Source organism: Suncus etruscus, chromosome 5 (assembly GCF_024139225.1).
Source record: "Suncus etruscus isolate mSunEtr1 chromosome 5, mSunEtr1.pri.cur, whole genome shotgun sequence".
Classification (NCBI taxonomy): Eukaryota; Metazoa; Chordata; class Mammalia; order Eulipotyphla; family Soricidae; genus Suncus; species Suncus etruscus.
The window spans coordinates 64,866,610-64,879,786 of record NC_064852.1 but is presented as its reverse complement, the minus strand read 5'-3'; the positions used below and the strand labels follow the sequence as shown (position 1 = coordinate 64,879,786).

The window sequence follows — 13,177 nt, the reverse complement described above, 5'->3', positions numbered from 1 at the left end:
GAACAGAACGCAGGGAACTGGGGCCCATCCATTCTCCCTCCGGCACATGCTGAGTTGTAAATAGGTTATTTTGTGTGTAAATAACACATTAAAACACAGCATTAGCTGTGTCTTTTGATAGAGAGGAAATTGTTACAAATAAATAATTCTGGACAGGAATGTAAAATAAGCCAGATTTAATACAGCATGCTTGGTGCAGCCGTGTTAAACATGACTAAAATGATAAACCCCAGAATATACTAATAGTAAACTATGCGCTGACATCAAAGTAATGAGGCTGTATTTTTACCAAGCTTTAGAAATGCTAAAATTAGTTTTGACAGCACCAAACATCAGTTAAAAGAAAAAGCTCCAAAAAACACCGTTCATTTAGGAGCTAGTAAGGGGCAGGTCTGAAAAGGGAATAGCTGTATCCCACCCACAGGAAAATGGTGGGGACTTGGTCTCCAGTTCCCAAGGTGACTTGGTCGATGACCACTCTTGCTGCCTGTCTCTCTATACCTCAGTTTCCATGTCTGTAAAATGAACATATATGAATGAGATGCTCACTAATTGGTCTTCCAGCTCTATTAGTGGAAACAACTAGGAAACCAGGAAGTCCCAAAGACGAACAGGTACAGAAGTGAGAACATGGCTCTGGGATGCCCTCAGCCCCTATGGGCCTTAGCCAGGAAGCACAGCAATGGTGTCCAAAGAGGAAGAAGGTTCCAGAACACAGACCTGAGCTGGGTCTTAAATGCGGGGTGGTGTGGCAGTGCCCAGGATAAGTGGTGTATCCTGCCTGATTCAGGAGGAGTTCTGAGGAGTGATTAGAACACAGGGCTTCATAGGGGAGCATGAGACCCTTATCATTACACCAGCTGAATGCACAGAGGGAGAGATGTTGCAACATCCTTCACTCAGCATAGGCTCTCTGCTACTCAGGCCATAAACTGTGTATCTGCCAGGGCCAGAGCAATGCCCAGCAAAGACTCAGAGATACTGGCTAGCCTTCTCCAGCCCATATGGCTGACAAGTGGGGAACTCAGCCCCTTCAGCCCTCTCTTCCACCCCAGCCTCCAGGGCAGGCCTGAGATCATGGCATCATATCATCAAAAGTCCTTTAGAAACCATACCCCCCCCCCCACACACACACTAATAATAGGCACCAGGGAGGGGATGCCATTCTGCTTCCCCTCTCTAGGTGAGCCAGCCTGATGCCAGAACCACACTCCTCACAGGGAGAACTTTGACGGGAGCAGCTGTTCCACTTGACGGGCCATTAGAACAGGCCTAGAAGCAAGCTGAATCCACAGCCATCCTGAAAATCACTTAAACAAGAATAATTGCCCACTTAGTCACACCTGGACAGGCGCGCAGGCCCCAGGCAGCTGTCTGTGGCCAGGGCCAGGGCTAAGTAGCTCAGGTAGGAGAAGAAGGCTGGTGCACAGGGGCAGTGCTAACAGAGGCAGCTGGCCATGCCAACCAATGGCACAGCTGTATGGGAGACCTATAATCACAACAATGACTGCAGGGGGCACAGCTGTCAATCAACAATGCCCAGACCCATGAGCATGGGGACACAAACCAAAGACAGAGACACTAAGGATCAGATCAGTGCTTAGCCAGGAGAATGTCCATGTGATCTGAGGTCTTTCCTATCATGGCTTCTCAATAGACCCCTGACATAAGTTGGTATATGCAAACTGTTGGGAGCCTATATAAAGGCCTCACTGCCAAGCAAAACTGTAACTAAAAAAAGCTTTCAAAATGTCAGGTGGGCCACACACAACCTGTCAGGAGAGGGAGTCAGGAGTTCAGGAATAAGGGGTCAGCAGGGGTATACTGAGAGCCAAACAGACCCCTATTCTGCCACATGGCAAACTAACCCTCTCTGAGGAATCTAATCCAATGTTTCCTACCTTTTTACACCTGTACATCAGTGGAACAAGAAGAATGTCATGAACCTGACAAAGACTGTGCATAATAAAAACTGTTAAGGCCAGGCACAGATCTCTGTAGTTAAGTGTCTACTTGCTTTGCATGTGTTAAGCCCTGGGTTCAATCCCCAGTCTTGCCTTGAAAGAAATTTATGTTTTGCTATTTATATGTCAATATTTATAATAGAACCACCACCTGATCCAGGCCTATCACTGCTGAAGTGGTAGTCACTTTCTCATAGACTAGCAGGAAATATTGTGGACTAGCTGGGTGCTGTGTTTGAAAACCACAAATCTAATTCCTGTCCCGGAACAACTGAATCCAAGGCTCAGGGAGCTGGGGGAGAGGGGAGCGTGGTATTTGGAGGCAGGTCTGTGTATGTTACTTTCTCAGGGCTGCTCAAGTGATTAAGATTCTATGGCTCTGCAAGCTTCCTCGTCCTCTGCACTGTCTTACCCCAAAATGCATGGACTAGAAGGTGGGTAATGAGGCTGGAAGCCCACTCCAGGTACCAAGGCAAGTCAGTCTGGGATTGCAGAGTAAAGCAGGACAGGGAACCAGGTGTGCCATGTAGCCCAGAGATCTCTCCAGCCCTCTGGACCCCCCCCCCACCTCATTTTGCCTCAGCCAGGAGCTGGCAAGGCCACCATTGTTCAGGCAGCGCCTACAGACCCAGAAAAGAAAAACTGGTGACATGGCAAATCTGGGCCGGACAGAGAACTCAAGTGGTAAGCATATGTTTAGCATATGCCAGGCTGTGATTTTGATTCCAGACCACCATGACCCTTAAGAATGGCTGGAGTGGACCCTAAACACCACACTGCCAGGCCCTCACTATCTGGCTGGAGCATCACCAGAGTGGCCCATCCTATCCCAACACAATTAGGTATGTTCCATTAAAAGAAAGAACAAGGACATTGTACACAACTACTCCCTCCCCCTCCAGCTTACAGACCCTCCACCCCAAGTGTCTGATTCTGGGGTACAGACCCAATACTCAATGGTACTCAGGGGCTACTCCTGGCTTACAGTTTAGGAGTTGGCCCTAGTAGTGCTCATAGGACCACAGGCAGCGCCAGGAACTAAAGCCAGGCCTCATGCTTACAAATCATGCATTCTAGTCCATTGAGCTATCTCTGGCTGAAGAATTCACATTTTCAGCATTCTCAGGGCTGGATACGGATGTGGCCAATGTGGGGAGGAAGACCACACCAGGAAGGCCTGGCCAGCATAGAGCAGGCACTAGTTCAGAGATGGGTGTTGGCCACGGTATGCACGTCACCAATGAATAAAGGCTGTCTGGCTGCCCGGCTTCTGGGACGTCCAGAACTCCAACTTTCACAGCTCCAGCCTTTCAAAGCATCCCAGCCCAGAGGCTTGGAGCGACATGGTCCTGGCGCTCAGCTAAGGAGCTCAGAGAAGTTCAGAAATATTTCTGGAAAGAAAAGCTGCTGAGGAGGAAAAATAACACATTGAGAGGGCAGTGACCATGTAAAGCAATGAGAAACATCTGAGTGAAACAGTCTTTGAGTCAAACAGTCTTTGAAATCCCATCATTTTAATAATTAAGTGGGGGTTGGAGTTATAGGGGAAGGATCCAACCCTGGGCCAAAGTGTGTCTTGAAAGATTTATGGCCTCCCAAGTATTAGCACAATAGCTAAAGAGACTGGGAAGGAGAATCACGGAAATAGAACAGGGAAAAGGAGCTTATCTTGCACATAGCTGTCCCAGTTCGATCCCTGGCACTACATAAAGTCCTTTGATCCAGACCAGGAGTGATCTCTGAGCAGAGCCAATAATAAGACCTGAGCACTGCTAAGTGTGACCCAAAATCCTCATCATCCTCCCCCTCAAAATGTTTTGGTTTAAAAACATTTTTCTTTATAATTTATCATCTGTAGATGTTTGACCTTTTTATATACTGATATATCTGAGGTTGCCTAAACATTTCTCTGGGAAAAGGGACAGAAAAACTTTAAGGCCTGGTCAGCATAATGAATAGGTTCTTGCAATCCAGAAATGAGCCGATGGATTCTATCTTCAACCTTAACCCCAGGAGCTCCTACTGCTCTTGTACCTCACCTCCTCTCTCAGGAAGTATTATGTCCGTCAAAAAAACACTACTTTTTTTTTTCTTTTGGTTTTTGGGTCACACCCAGCAGCGCTCAGGGGATACTCCTGGCTCTATGCTCAGAAATCGCTCCTGGCAGGCTCAAGGGACCATATGGGATTCTGGGATTCAAACTACCGTCCTTCTGGATGCAAGGCAAATGCCTTACCTCCATGCTATCTCTCCGGCCCCTCCACCACTTTTTTAAACAAAAAAATTTTGAGGGGGTAATGATAATCACCCTCCCCCAGTCCAGCTCCTTCTGAGGCCACACTTCCATCACTCTGGACACAGCAAGTCTCAACTGATTCTAGGCCCACCATGCATCTGGTACCTAGAACTGAAATTTAGAGCACTCTCAACTGGGTGGATTTTGGGGTCAGTGAGCCACAAGACCCTCCTCCTATCACTAGGCACTTCCTTCTGAGCCTTCATTTCTCCTGGTGGAAAGTATGGCAGAAAGAAAGGTAGGTATAGCTCCTCAGCTCTTTGGAAAGTTCTGGAACTTGAGTATGTGAGGAAGAGAGGCATCTCACTCATATTCACTGGACCTTTGCTGCCCTCAGTGGGATCAGAGGGTGTGTTGGAAATACCACCCTGAGGAAATAAAAGCACCTGTTCTACACTCTTGGATATAGAGCAGGAGTCCAGGCCAGTCCATGCCCTCTAGGAAGCACTGAGAGGCCTGCCCCAGGAGACGCCCTGCTCCTGGCATACTCCAGCTATCCCTGTTGGAAGCTACTGGGAGAAGGGGCTTTAGAATAGGGCAGGGAGCATAAGAACCTGGCACAGGTCCTGACAGCAGCCCAAGGACCTGTCAGAACCCACAGTGAGATAAATGAGGTGACTGGGTGAATCCAGCCCTGTGGCAGCCTTCTCTCCAGGCTTGGTAATGTGAGGGGATAGTATGTGTGTGAGGTTGAACACTTCTTCTGGAAGTGGGGCACCTGACCATTTCCGTACTCCATGCTGCAGGCTCATGGCTCAGTCCCCATGTTGGAACTCACTCATGCATCTGTGATGACTGCATTCAAAGGCACAACACTGGGGAATCCCATTGGATCAACCAACCACTTCATCTAACTACTGACCTGTTATAGCCAACAGGTGCTCCCTGCTGGCTGAGGTAGACTAAGTTAGACTGAGTGCTAGTCTGGGAGGGTCCCTTCAAGTTCTGGAGAGTTGAATGTCTAGATCTGGGGCTGATACTGGAGTATCCCTAGCAGGGCAGGTCCTGACCTATCTAAAGGCCCAGCTACACAGACCCAAAGCCAGCCAAACCTAGGGCCACTGAGCCAGACAGTGATCCAGGTCCCAGCTGGATACTCACAACCCCCTCACCTCCAGGATCTGATCTGGGGAGCTTCTATGAACATGATCTCAGTGCTTCCTCAACCAGATAAGTGAGAGAGCTCTTTCTCCACTATTCCATGGGCTATTCCCACTGAAGGGTTATTTCCAAGAGAGACTACTGGAATTGAGAGCATTATACAGATCTAGAAACTGAAAGCACCAGGCACCAAGCACCAAAGTTGGCCTTGGATCCCCTGTCTGGGACCAGGCATCCATCTTCACATTGACTTCATTCAACTGAGAATCAAGGCAACAGATGGGGGAGGAGACCACAGAGAGAACTACAGTGATTACTACTCAGAGAAGTGGTGTTCAGCTATTGGTCTGCTCACAGTCTCTGCCAACCATTGAAAGAGCTACTGAGGCTCAAAGCTGTGGTTTCCAAACCCAGATCCATACCTCAATGCTAGTCCACAGGTGTGACAGAGTTGAAGACCAAGGGTCCAGAAGCCCTCTTGCTTCTACATACCTCAGTTGAACCCCAACCCAGTCCCCTGAGTGTGCACCAGCTGCTCTCACCCACTTCCCCCAACTATTCTACCACATGCATGTGCACATAAGCACACACGCACGCACGCACACACACATACAGACACACACACACACACACACACACACACACACACACATACACACACACCCCTCAGTTTCTCCTGAGCAAGAAACTGGTGAGAAATGGCAGGAAGAGTCTGCATGCTAACAAGCCACCTGCAAGATGCTCCTATGAGGATGGATGCCCCCGGCTCCCCACAGCGCCCGGCTTCCCTGAGCTGTGCTTCAACGGTGAGCAACAGGGCATGACTAAATGCACTTGAATGAGAAGGGAAAGAAAAGAAATCTCTGCCTCCCTTTTCCTTGGAGACAGAAATAGTTCTGTGGCCTCCAGATGGGCTGCACAGACACAAGGGGAGGTCTCGCCTTCCCGCCAAACTTTTCCCAACAGGGTGCTGGCACGGGCCCGCGGAAACCCTAGATGCTTGCTCTTTGGGGCTGTGAAATGAGAGGCTGGGGCCATGGAGTCCTTCTGCTATAATTAGGTTGGCCAGAAATTCACCTAAGGATACTCCATCCCCTACCTGACCCTCTAATTACAGGCAGGAGGGATAGGGAGACAATTACTTTCTAAAATAGTCCTTGGCAGGCAACGAGAGGCCAGAGCCCTGTCTGTGGCACCCGGCAAATGCGCCAACAGAATGCACCCTGGGGCCTCCCACCCCTGCCTGATCCCCTGCCTGACACAGTCCCAGCGTGGGAGCTGGGAGGGAGCACAGACCTCCTAGAAAACCAACAGGCATCCAGGTCTGCTGTTCAAAATCCTCAGCAGCAGGGACACCCTCCTTTTGCCCCTATAAACGCCACATGCCTGCCTGATGACATGGGCCAGCCGTCTCATTAAATCCTAACAGGCTAATGAAAAACACCCCTGCTACCCGCCAAGTGTGCAAAACAGAAAGTACCTCCTTGGGCAGCCACGGCTGCCGCTGCCGCTGCTGCTGTGGCCACCGCCAGGGCAGAGGCCTTCCTGCCCGGGTCGGGGAATGCAGAGGCCTCCAGGATCCCGCCCTTGGCTTCTTTCTTCTCCATGGCAGGGGCTGGGGCAGACATCTCCATCCTAGCCTCGCATAGTCCTGGGGGGCAGCCCTGGAGAGGAAAGACAAAGATGATGAGGCATGCAGTCCCCAGACTCAGATCAAAAGAGAACACAGTCTTCACCCCACAATCAAGACCCCTTAGCTACGCTTAGCCTTGATGGCAGTATATTCCATTTTCTTCTCACCGGGAGGGAGACTTTAGCTCCTAGTGAGAATTAAGAATCATCTCCTCTGGGGAGGGACCTCCAAGACAAGTGTTGGACTTTTCTCAGCATCTGTTAGTCCTGATTTTAAAAATCTGCACAACAGGTTCTTTCTGCTGTGAGCAGAGAATCACGAGACACTGACCTTCAGCTCAAAGGGACAGGGTAGTGGAACTGAGAGCCTGACAGTCACTGCCTGGCCCTCTCCAAGGGAAGCCCTTCTTTTCTCGTTTATACCATGCTCACCTCTAGAATCATGTGTAAGGTTCATGTGTAAGTTCATTCACTCTTTCAATACATGTTCATCATTTACTCTGTCACACACTCGGGAAACTTATTTTGGTAGGTATAGTGAGGCTCCTCAGTGGTGCTCTCAGCCTAAAAGCTGAGCAATGGCAGGGACAGCCCCAGGGGAAATGGGAGATCCAGGCTAAATCTGGGAGAGAACAGGAAGAGAGCATATAGACAGAAGCACAGGTCATTTAGTCAGAAAGTGCGGTTATCAAAGCAGCAAAAAGTAAAGTAACCATTGCAGAGTCAAGGACTCACATGGCATGGGAAGGAAATGTCCTGGTCTTGTGGCATGGTAGAAACCAAAGTTGGAAGTTGGCTTTATCCTCTGGGCTTCAAGGCTAAAAAGATCTCAGTTTCATCTACCTAAACCTAAACACTTTCCTGTGTCTCTCAGGAGAAAAGGAAGGAGGTAGAGCACAAGAGAGAAGCCTGGTCCCCTGCTGGCTTGCTATGTGCTATACCTCTTGGTTTTCTGAGCACAGAGCATCCTGTCCAGTTTCCATACTCTTTCCAAACTCTGATCCACAGCACCCAAGGCAGTGGGGAGAGAAAGTAATCTGCAGATTTGGGTGTATTGTGGAGTTTTTCTTGGCCTCAAGATTCAGGATCACTGTCTGAGCCAATAAGCCTATTTGTATAATCTGCTCTTTAGGACTCTGTTTCTCTTAACCCCCAGCACACCCTGAGTTCTGCCCGCTCCCCCTTCTCTGCCCTGCAGCCTGGTGTGTGGTCAGCACCCTTGGGTCACCTCCTCCTCCGCCTCGCTCTATAATATCTGATTGGGATTGGCTATGATTCTCACCATCGGTCCACCTTTCTCAGGCTGCCTGCCCTTCCTGGCATCCTGTGATCACCCCTACCTGGCAGCCGGCACCTTCTCCACAATCTCACCTCCTCTGATCCAGCCTGGCTTCACCTTCTGGCCTCTGGATCAAGTCTTCCTGTATTCCCCTACATCTGCCCCCCACCTTATCACCTTCCACACCCAGCCAAGGCCCCATACCTGCCCCCGCATGCCGATAGCCCTCTGCTGAACTCAACTTTCCAGCCAGTCCTGAAAAAAGAAACTCAGCCCTGCAGTCCTTCTGTTTAGGTCAATCCTGCACATCCTTCAAGATGACCTCAAACATCGCCTCTCCCAGAAAGCTGCTCCCTCTTTCTTAGTGGTCACAGTCAATTCCACTTCTGGATCCTATAAGCCCCACAAGTTCCCTATTAAATTCATCATCCCCATGAAGGCAGGTGCTGCCCAAATCAGGAATGTCTGGCCTTGGAGAATGGAAATCAGCTCTGTGGCAGAGAAGGGGGCTGTAAACACCAGGGTTCTCTATCCAGGCAACTCAGATGAAGGGATGATTTAGGGGAAAATCACCTTGATTTCGGGGAAAATCTGGATAAAGTCACAGTAGTAGCTGGAACAAAAAGCCTCTGTCTAAGGGTTTCTGGGTACGGAGCACTCAAAAGAGTGTGTCATCTACAACATTGTCAGAAGCAGGTTAAGGTTCCAAGAGGTCTAGTGACACTACCCAGCACACAGCCTCAGGCACCCTTTCTTACACCCAGCATCTGCCTCCACCACTATTCAAGTGCTACCACCTGTGCTCTCGGTCCTGAGAGGCCCACTATGCAGTGGGGTCTGCCTATATCAGCTGCAGGCTCTGAGGGCTCTCAGGCCAAGGAGCTCTAAAGCCTTGAAACCAGAGTGTGGGGGTTTGCTAGAGACAGGGCTGGGCATGATCCGATGATTCACGATCCCAAGAGTGCATGACTGGTGAGCAGGAGCTTCCCCCCCCCCCAAAAAAAAAGCTGGGTAAAAGCTAGGATTCCATTGAAATGCTCGTATTCACAGTAAGGTCAGTGGCCCTGTTTGCCGTGGCTTAACACATATCCACCCATCCTTCACTCCCTAGTTCTTTCTGGACAATCAGCCTCCACTGATGCAGGTCAAAGTTATCTCAAGCTCCCCTACAATCCCCAGAACCAGGCATCCTCCCTCAGGGGTTAAACCCTCCCCCATGCTCAGAGCACTCCTACAATGCCTGCTCACCATCTGCATCCAGACTTAGTGCTGAGCTCCTTCAAGACAGAGAGGGCTATTATACCCCCAGGGTCCCCAGACCCAATCTAGCAGCTGCAAAGTCCTCAAGCTGATGGAATATGGTGGGCACAGGAAATCAGGCTCAGTAGGCTCTGTTCCAGGGGCAAGTGAGCTCTTAGGAATCTCTAGGAGCATAGATGGGAAACGAGGCCAATACCATAGAGAATATCAAGGAGTAAAGAGGTCTAAAAAAAGTTGTGAGAACTTCATGGAAGGGCATAAGATGGCAGGAAGACAGAAGAGGTGGGTTCACCTGGGGCACAGTAGCCACTAGACTCCTCATATCTGTACCACACTCTACTGCATCAGAGTGAGAACCAGCCTTCCAATTTGGGAGCGGGGGCCCCCATCAAGACCCATCAGGGCCACATCTATGAAGTGCCAGAGATGGGATTTGAGGCCTCCTGCCAAGCTACAACCTAACCCTCTCCACCACAGAGGAGGATGTGGATTGCAGAGTCTGCCATCCTCAGCAGGAGATGTAGCAGGACTGGGACCAGGTCCACTGGCCTGGATACCTGCTCCCAGCCTTGGGTTGTGGCCTCCCTAAGGCAGGCAAGCAGAGCACAGAAATAAAGCACTTCTTCAGATTCCTACCACCCACTTAAGCCAAAATAGAGAGGAGCCCACAGAAGCCCCCCCCTCATTGGGGGGAGAAAAGCCTGTGGAAGATGCCCAGTGCTGGGGTGGGGGTGCCTGGTTTGTGCCACCCAGACCACAGAGCAACCCTCCCCTCAATCCCCTGCAGGCAAGGCAGGTGCACACAGTTGTAAAGCATGGGAATTAGCAGGATTAGCACCATTTCTGGGTAAATACCAGGCACCCAGGGTCCCAGGCAGACACTTTCACTCCCTGCAACTCCTCCGAGACAGCCTCCTAGAGTGCCCAGCCTGATGGTCTCTGCTGGAACAGTTCCCAGAGCCTCCCCCCACCCCAAAAAAAAAAAAAACCCCAGAGCCAAAATGCCCATAGACAGCACTCACCTAGGAAGAGGAACACTGACACCCTTGCTTAGCCCGGTGACACCCACATGTACACACAAGGCATGAGAAGAGAAGCAGTCTTGCTTGGGGGTTCTTCTCTGAACCCTGACATGGAAGAGCATGCTTCTCAATAGAAGATCACACAGAGGCTCCCTGTGCCCCAACCCAGTTACCACCAAGGCCTCATAGAAGTCTTCCTGCCTTGCCAATTGACCAGTGAATTGGATGACAGAATGACAGGATGGCTGCATTTATCACAAAGTCACTTGGTTTTTGGGGTGCATGGATCTGTTGGTAGGAAAAGGTCTGGGCCCTCCTGAGTTGATATTCAGCTTCAAGTGAAAGTTCCAACTGCATCAAAGCTGCATTGGGGCTGCAGCACATGAATAGAGAAAATCCTTTACACCTGTTGTACTCTGGGTTTCCTCCGGACTGTGTTTAGGGATCACTCTTGGTGGGGCTTCAGGGAGCCATATGAAGTACTAGGGATTGATCCACGATCAGCAGCATGCAAGGCAAGCACCTCAATCCCTGTTGTGCTATCTCTCCAGACTCCAAAATCCTTTGATTTGTTTAAATTGTCTTTCATTTGAAACCAGAAGGTCATGTCTGCCTTAGGTAGGAAGATGAGTCACAAGCCTCAGTACCTTTGTCTGTCTGTCCCTGACTCAGGCGACCTACCCTCATCTCAGTGTGGATGAGGCCTTGCCACTTGGGTCAAACAAATGAGCCAGGTTTTGTTCCAGCACCAATGAGGTGCCTGAAGCTTGTAAGTGCGGCTTGCATCAGCCAGCAAGCTCAGTGTATTTCCAGCCTCAGTCTGGTGAGGGGGTCCCTGGCATGCAAAAGGTTAAAAGCTTCAAGTAATAAGATCAGCTCAAAGAATAAATTAATAATCAGAGCAGAATGAGCCAATCACTTTGAAAGCCAGAGCCCCAGACACCTCCCCACACCACCACCACCTGGCTGCTTTGAACTCCTCTAAGGAGTGAGTCATAGGAATTAGAGCTTCTTCCCCGGGCGAAATCAATCTCCAGCAGAGAGCTGGATCCTCGCCTCCCAGCGACCGCAGTCACCGTGGGGCCACAGCTTCCCACCTCCTCTCTGATCTCAGCCATATGGCATGCATGCCTGGGCGCCACACGCATGGGCACGCATGGGCTCATACAACACAGAACAACGCCACACACAGAGCCACACACATGTGTACCCCTGAAGGAGACACAGTCACCCATGTGCCAGTGTGCTATCACACATACATATGTGTGCAGGATCAAGCCCCAAGAAGGCATGTGCTTGCATACCCCTCTGTATGGCACACAGCACAACACATGCTCACACTCACTCAGCGGGCACACATGGGGGACAAACAAACATGTTAGAGATAACAGACGCCTGCCCTGCCTTGATCCCAGACTTATTTTTAAGATCAAATGAGATAAAACACGAGAAAGTTCCTGGAGTAAAAAACACATTGCCAATGCAACCTAGATTAAAGGTTACGATAATTACAAGCTCATTATAACCAGAAAGAGCCATAGGCTCATGACTGAGGTCTTGAGGGCTCAACCAGATCTGAACCGAATGACTGATCACCCATCCCAGCTGTCCCTCTGTGTTGATATGTGGGAAATGAGGCTGGGGGAAAGGGTCTCAACCTGAGAGACACGAGTACACTGCCATAAGGCCAGTCTAGGACAGCAAAGGGGTTCTGACTCTCCATGTTGGTGGAACCCAAAAGTCCAGCAGTCATGTGGACAAGATCTTCATAGTCCCACCTGGATCAAAAAAGTGGACATTCCTCACTTCTCCACCTTGAAGAAGAAAGAGAAGTGAGAAACTGAAGGGCTGAGGGTTCCCCCAGGATCACACAAAGTGAGAGGACACTGTAGGGTAATTCACAGTGAAGAAATGAAAGAATTCATTTTCAAAAATATGTTTGATTCTCCAGGGTACCAGGGATGCACTCAAGTCTTCCAGGCCTCTGACCTTGTCATCAAGCTGAGCCTCCTGACTTTATTTCTCACATATAAACATGAAGGGACATCCAGCAAGGTGAAAAGACAATCAGCCTTCTCAGTGGCATCCATTCACTGTAGCACTTCCATAGACATCATCCTCAACAAATCTGGCTGGGCATGAGGGGCAGGAGAGCCCCCACAGACAGGTACCTTCCTCCAGCTGTGTGTCACCTCTACCTGCCAGATTTGGATCTGCACACAGCAACCACCCTGCCGCCAGGCCCCAGCAGAACACTAGCTCCCTCTGATAGATGTGCTGGGTGTGGACAAAGCTCAGGGTGTGAGGCCAGAGTCCTGATGGACCTCCTACTACCTCCCAGAGGGAAGGAGTACCATGTCAGCACCCTAGTGCTCTGGCTCCCTATTCTTCCATGACCAGACACTAGGGGCCAGAGCCATAGCATAGCGGTAAAGTATTTGCCTTTCACACAGCCAACACAGGACAGAACCCAGTTCGAATCCCAGCATCCCATATGGTCCCCGAGCCTGCTAGGAGTGACTTCTGAGTGCAAAGCCAGGAGTAACTCCTGAGTGCTGCCAGGTGTGACCCCTTCACCCCCCAAAAAACAACCATGACTAGACACTGAGAGAGAAACTCATAG

General features: G+C 50.1%; 1 protein-coding gene across 2 annotated transcripts in view; it reads right to left on the bottom strand.

The window, feature by feature from the left end:
* GLI2 (GLI family zinc finger 2) overlaps window positions 1–6,995 on the bottom strand; it is a 167,680-nt gene extending 160,685 nt beyond the window's left edge. For both annotated transcript variants that reach the window (XM_049773136.1, XM_049773137.1), the window contains exon 1: window positions 6,842–6,995. In XM_049773136.1, the coding sequence (XP_049629093.1) occupies window positions 6,842–6,995 (154 nt within the window). The remainder of the gene's footprint in view (window positions 1–6,841) is intronic.
* Between the last annotated feature and the right edge of the window lie 6,182 nt (window positions 6,996–13,177).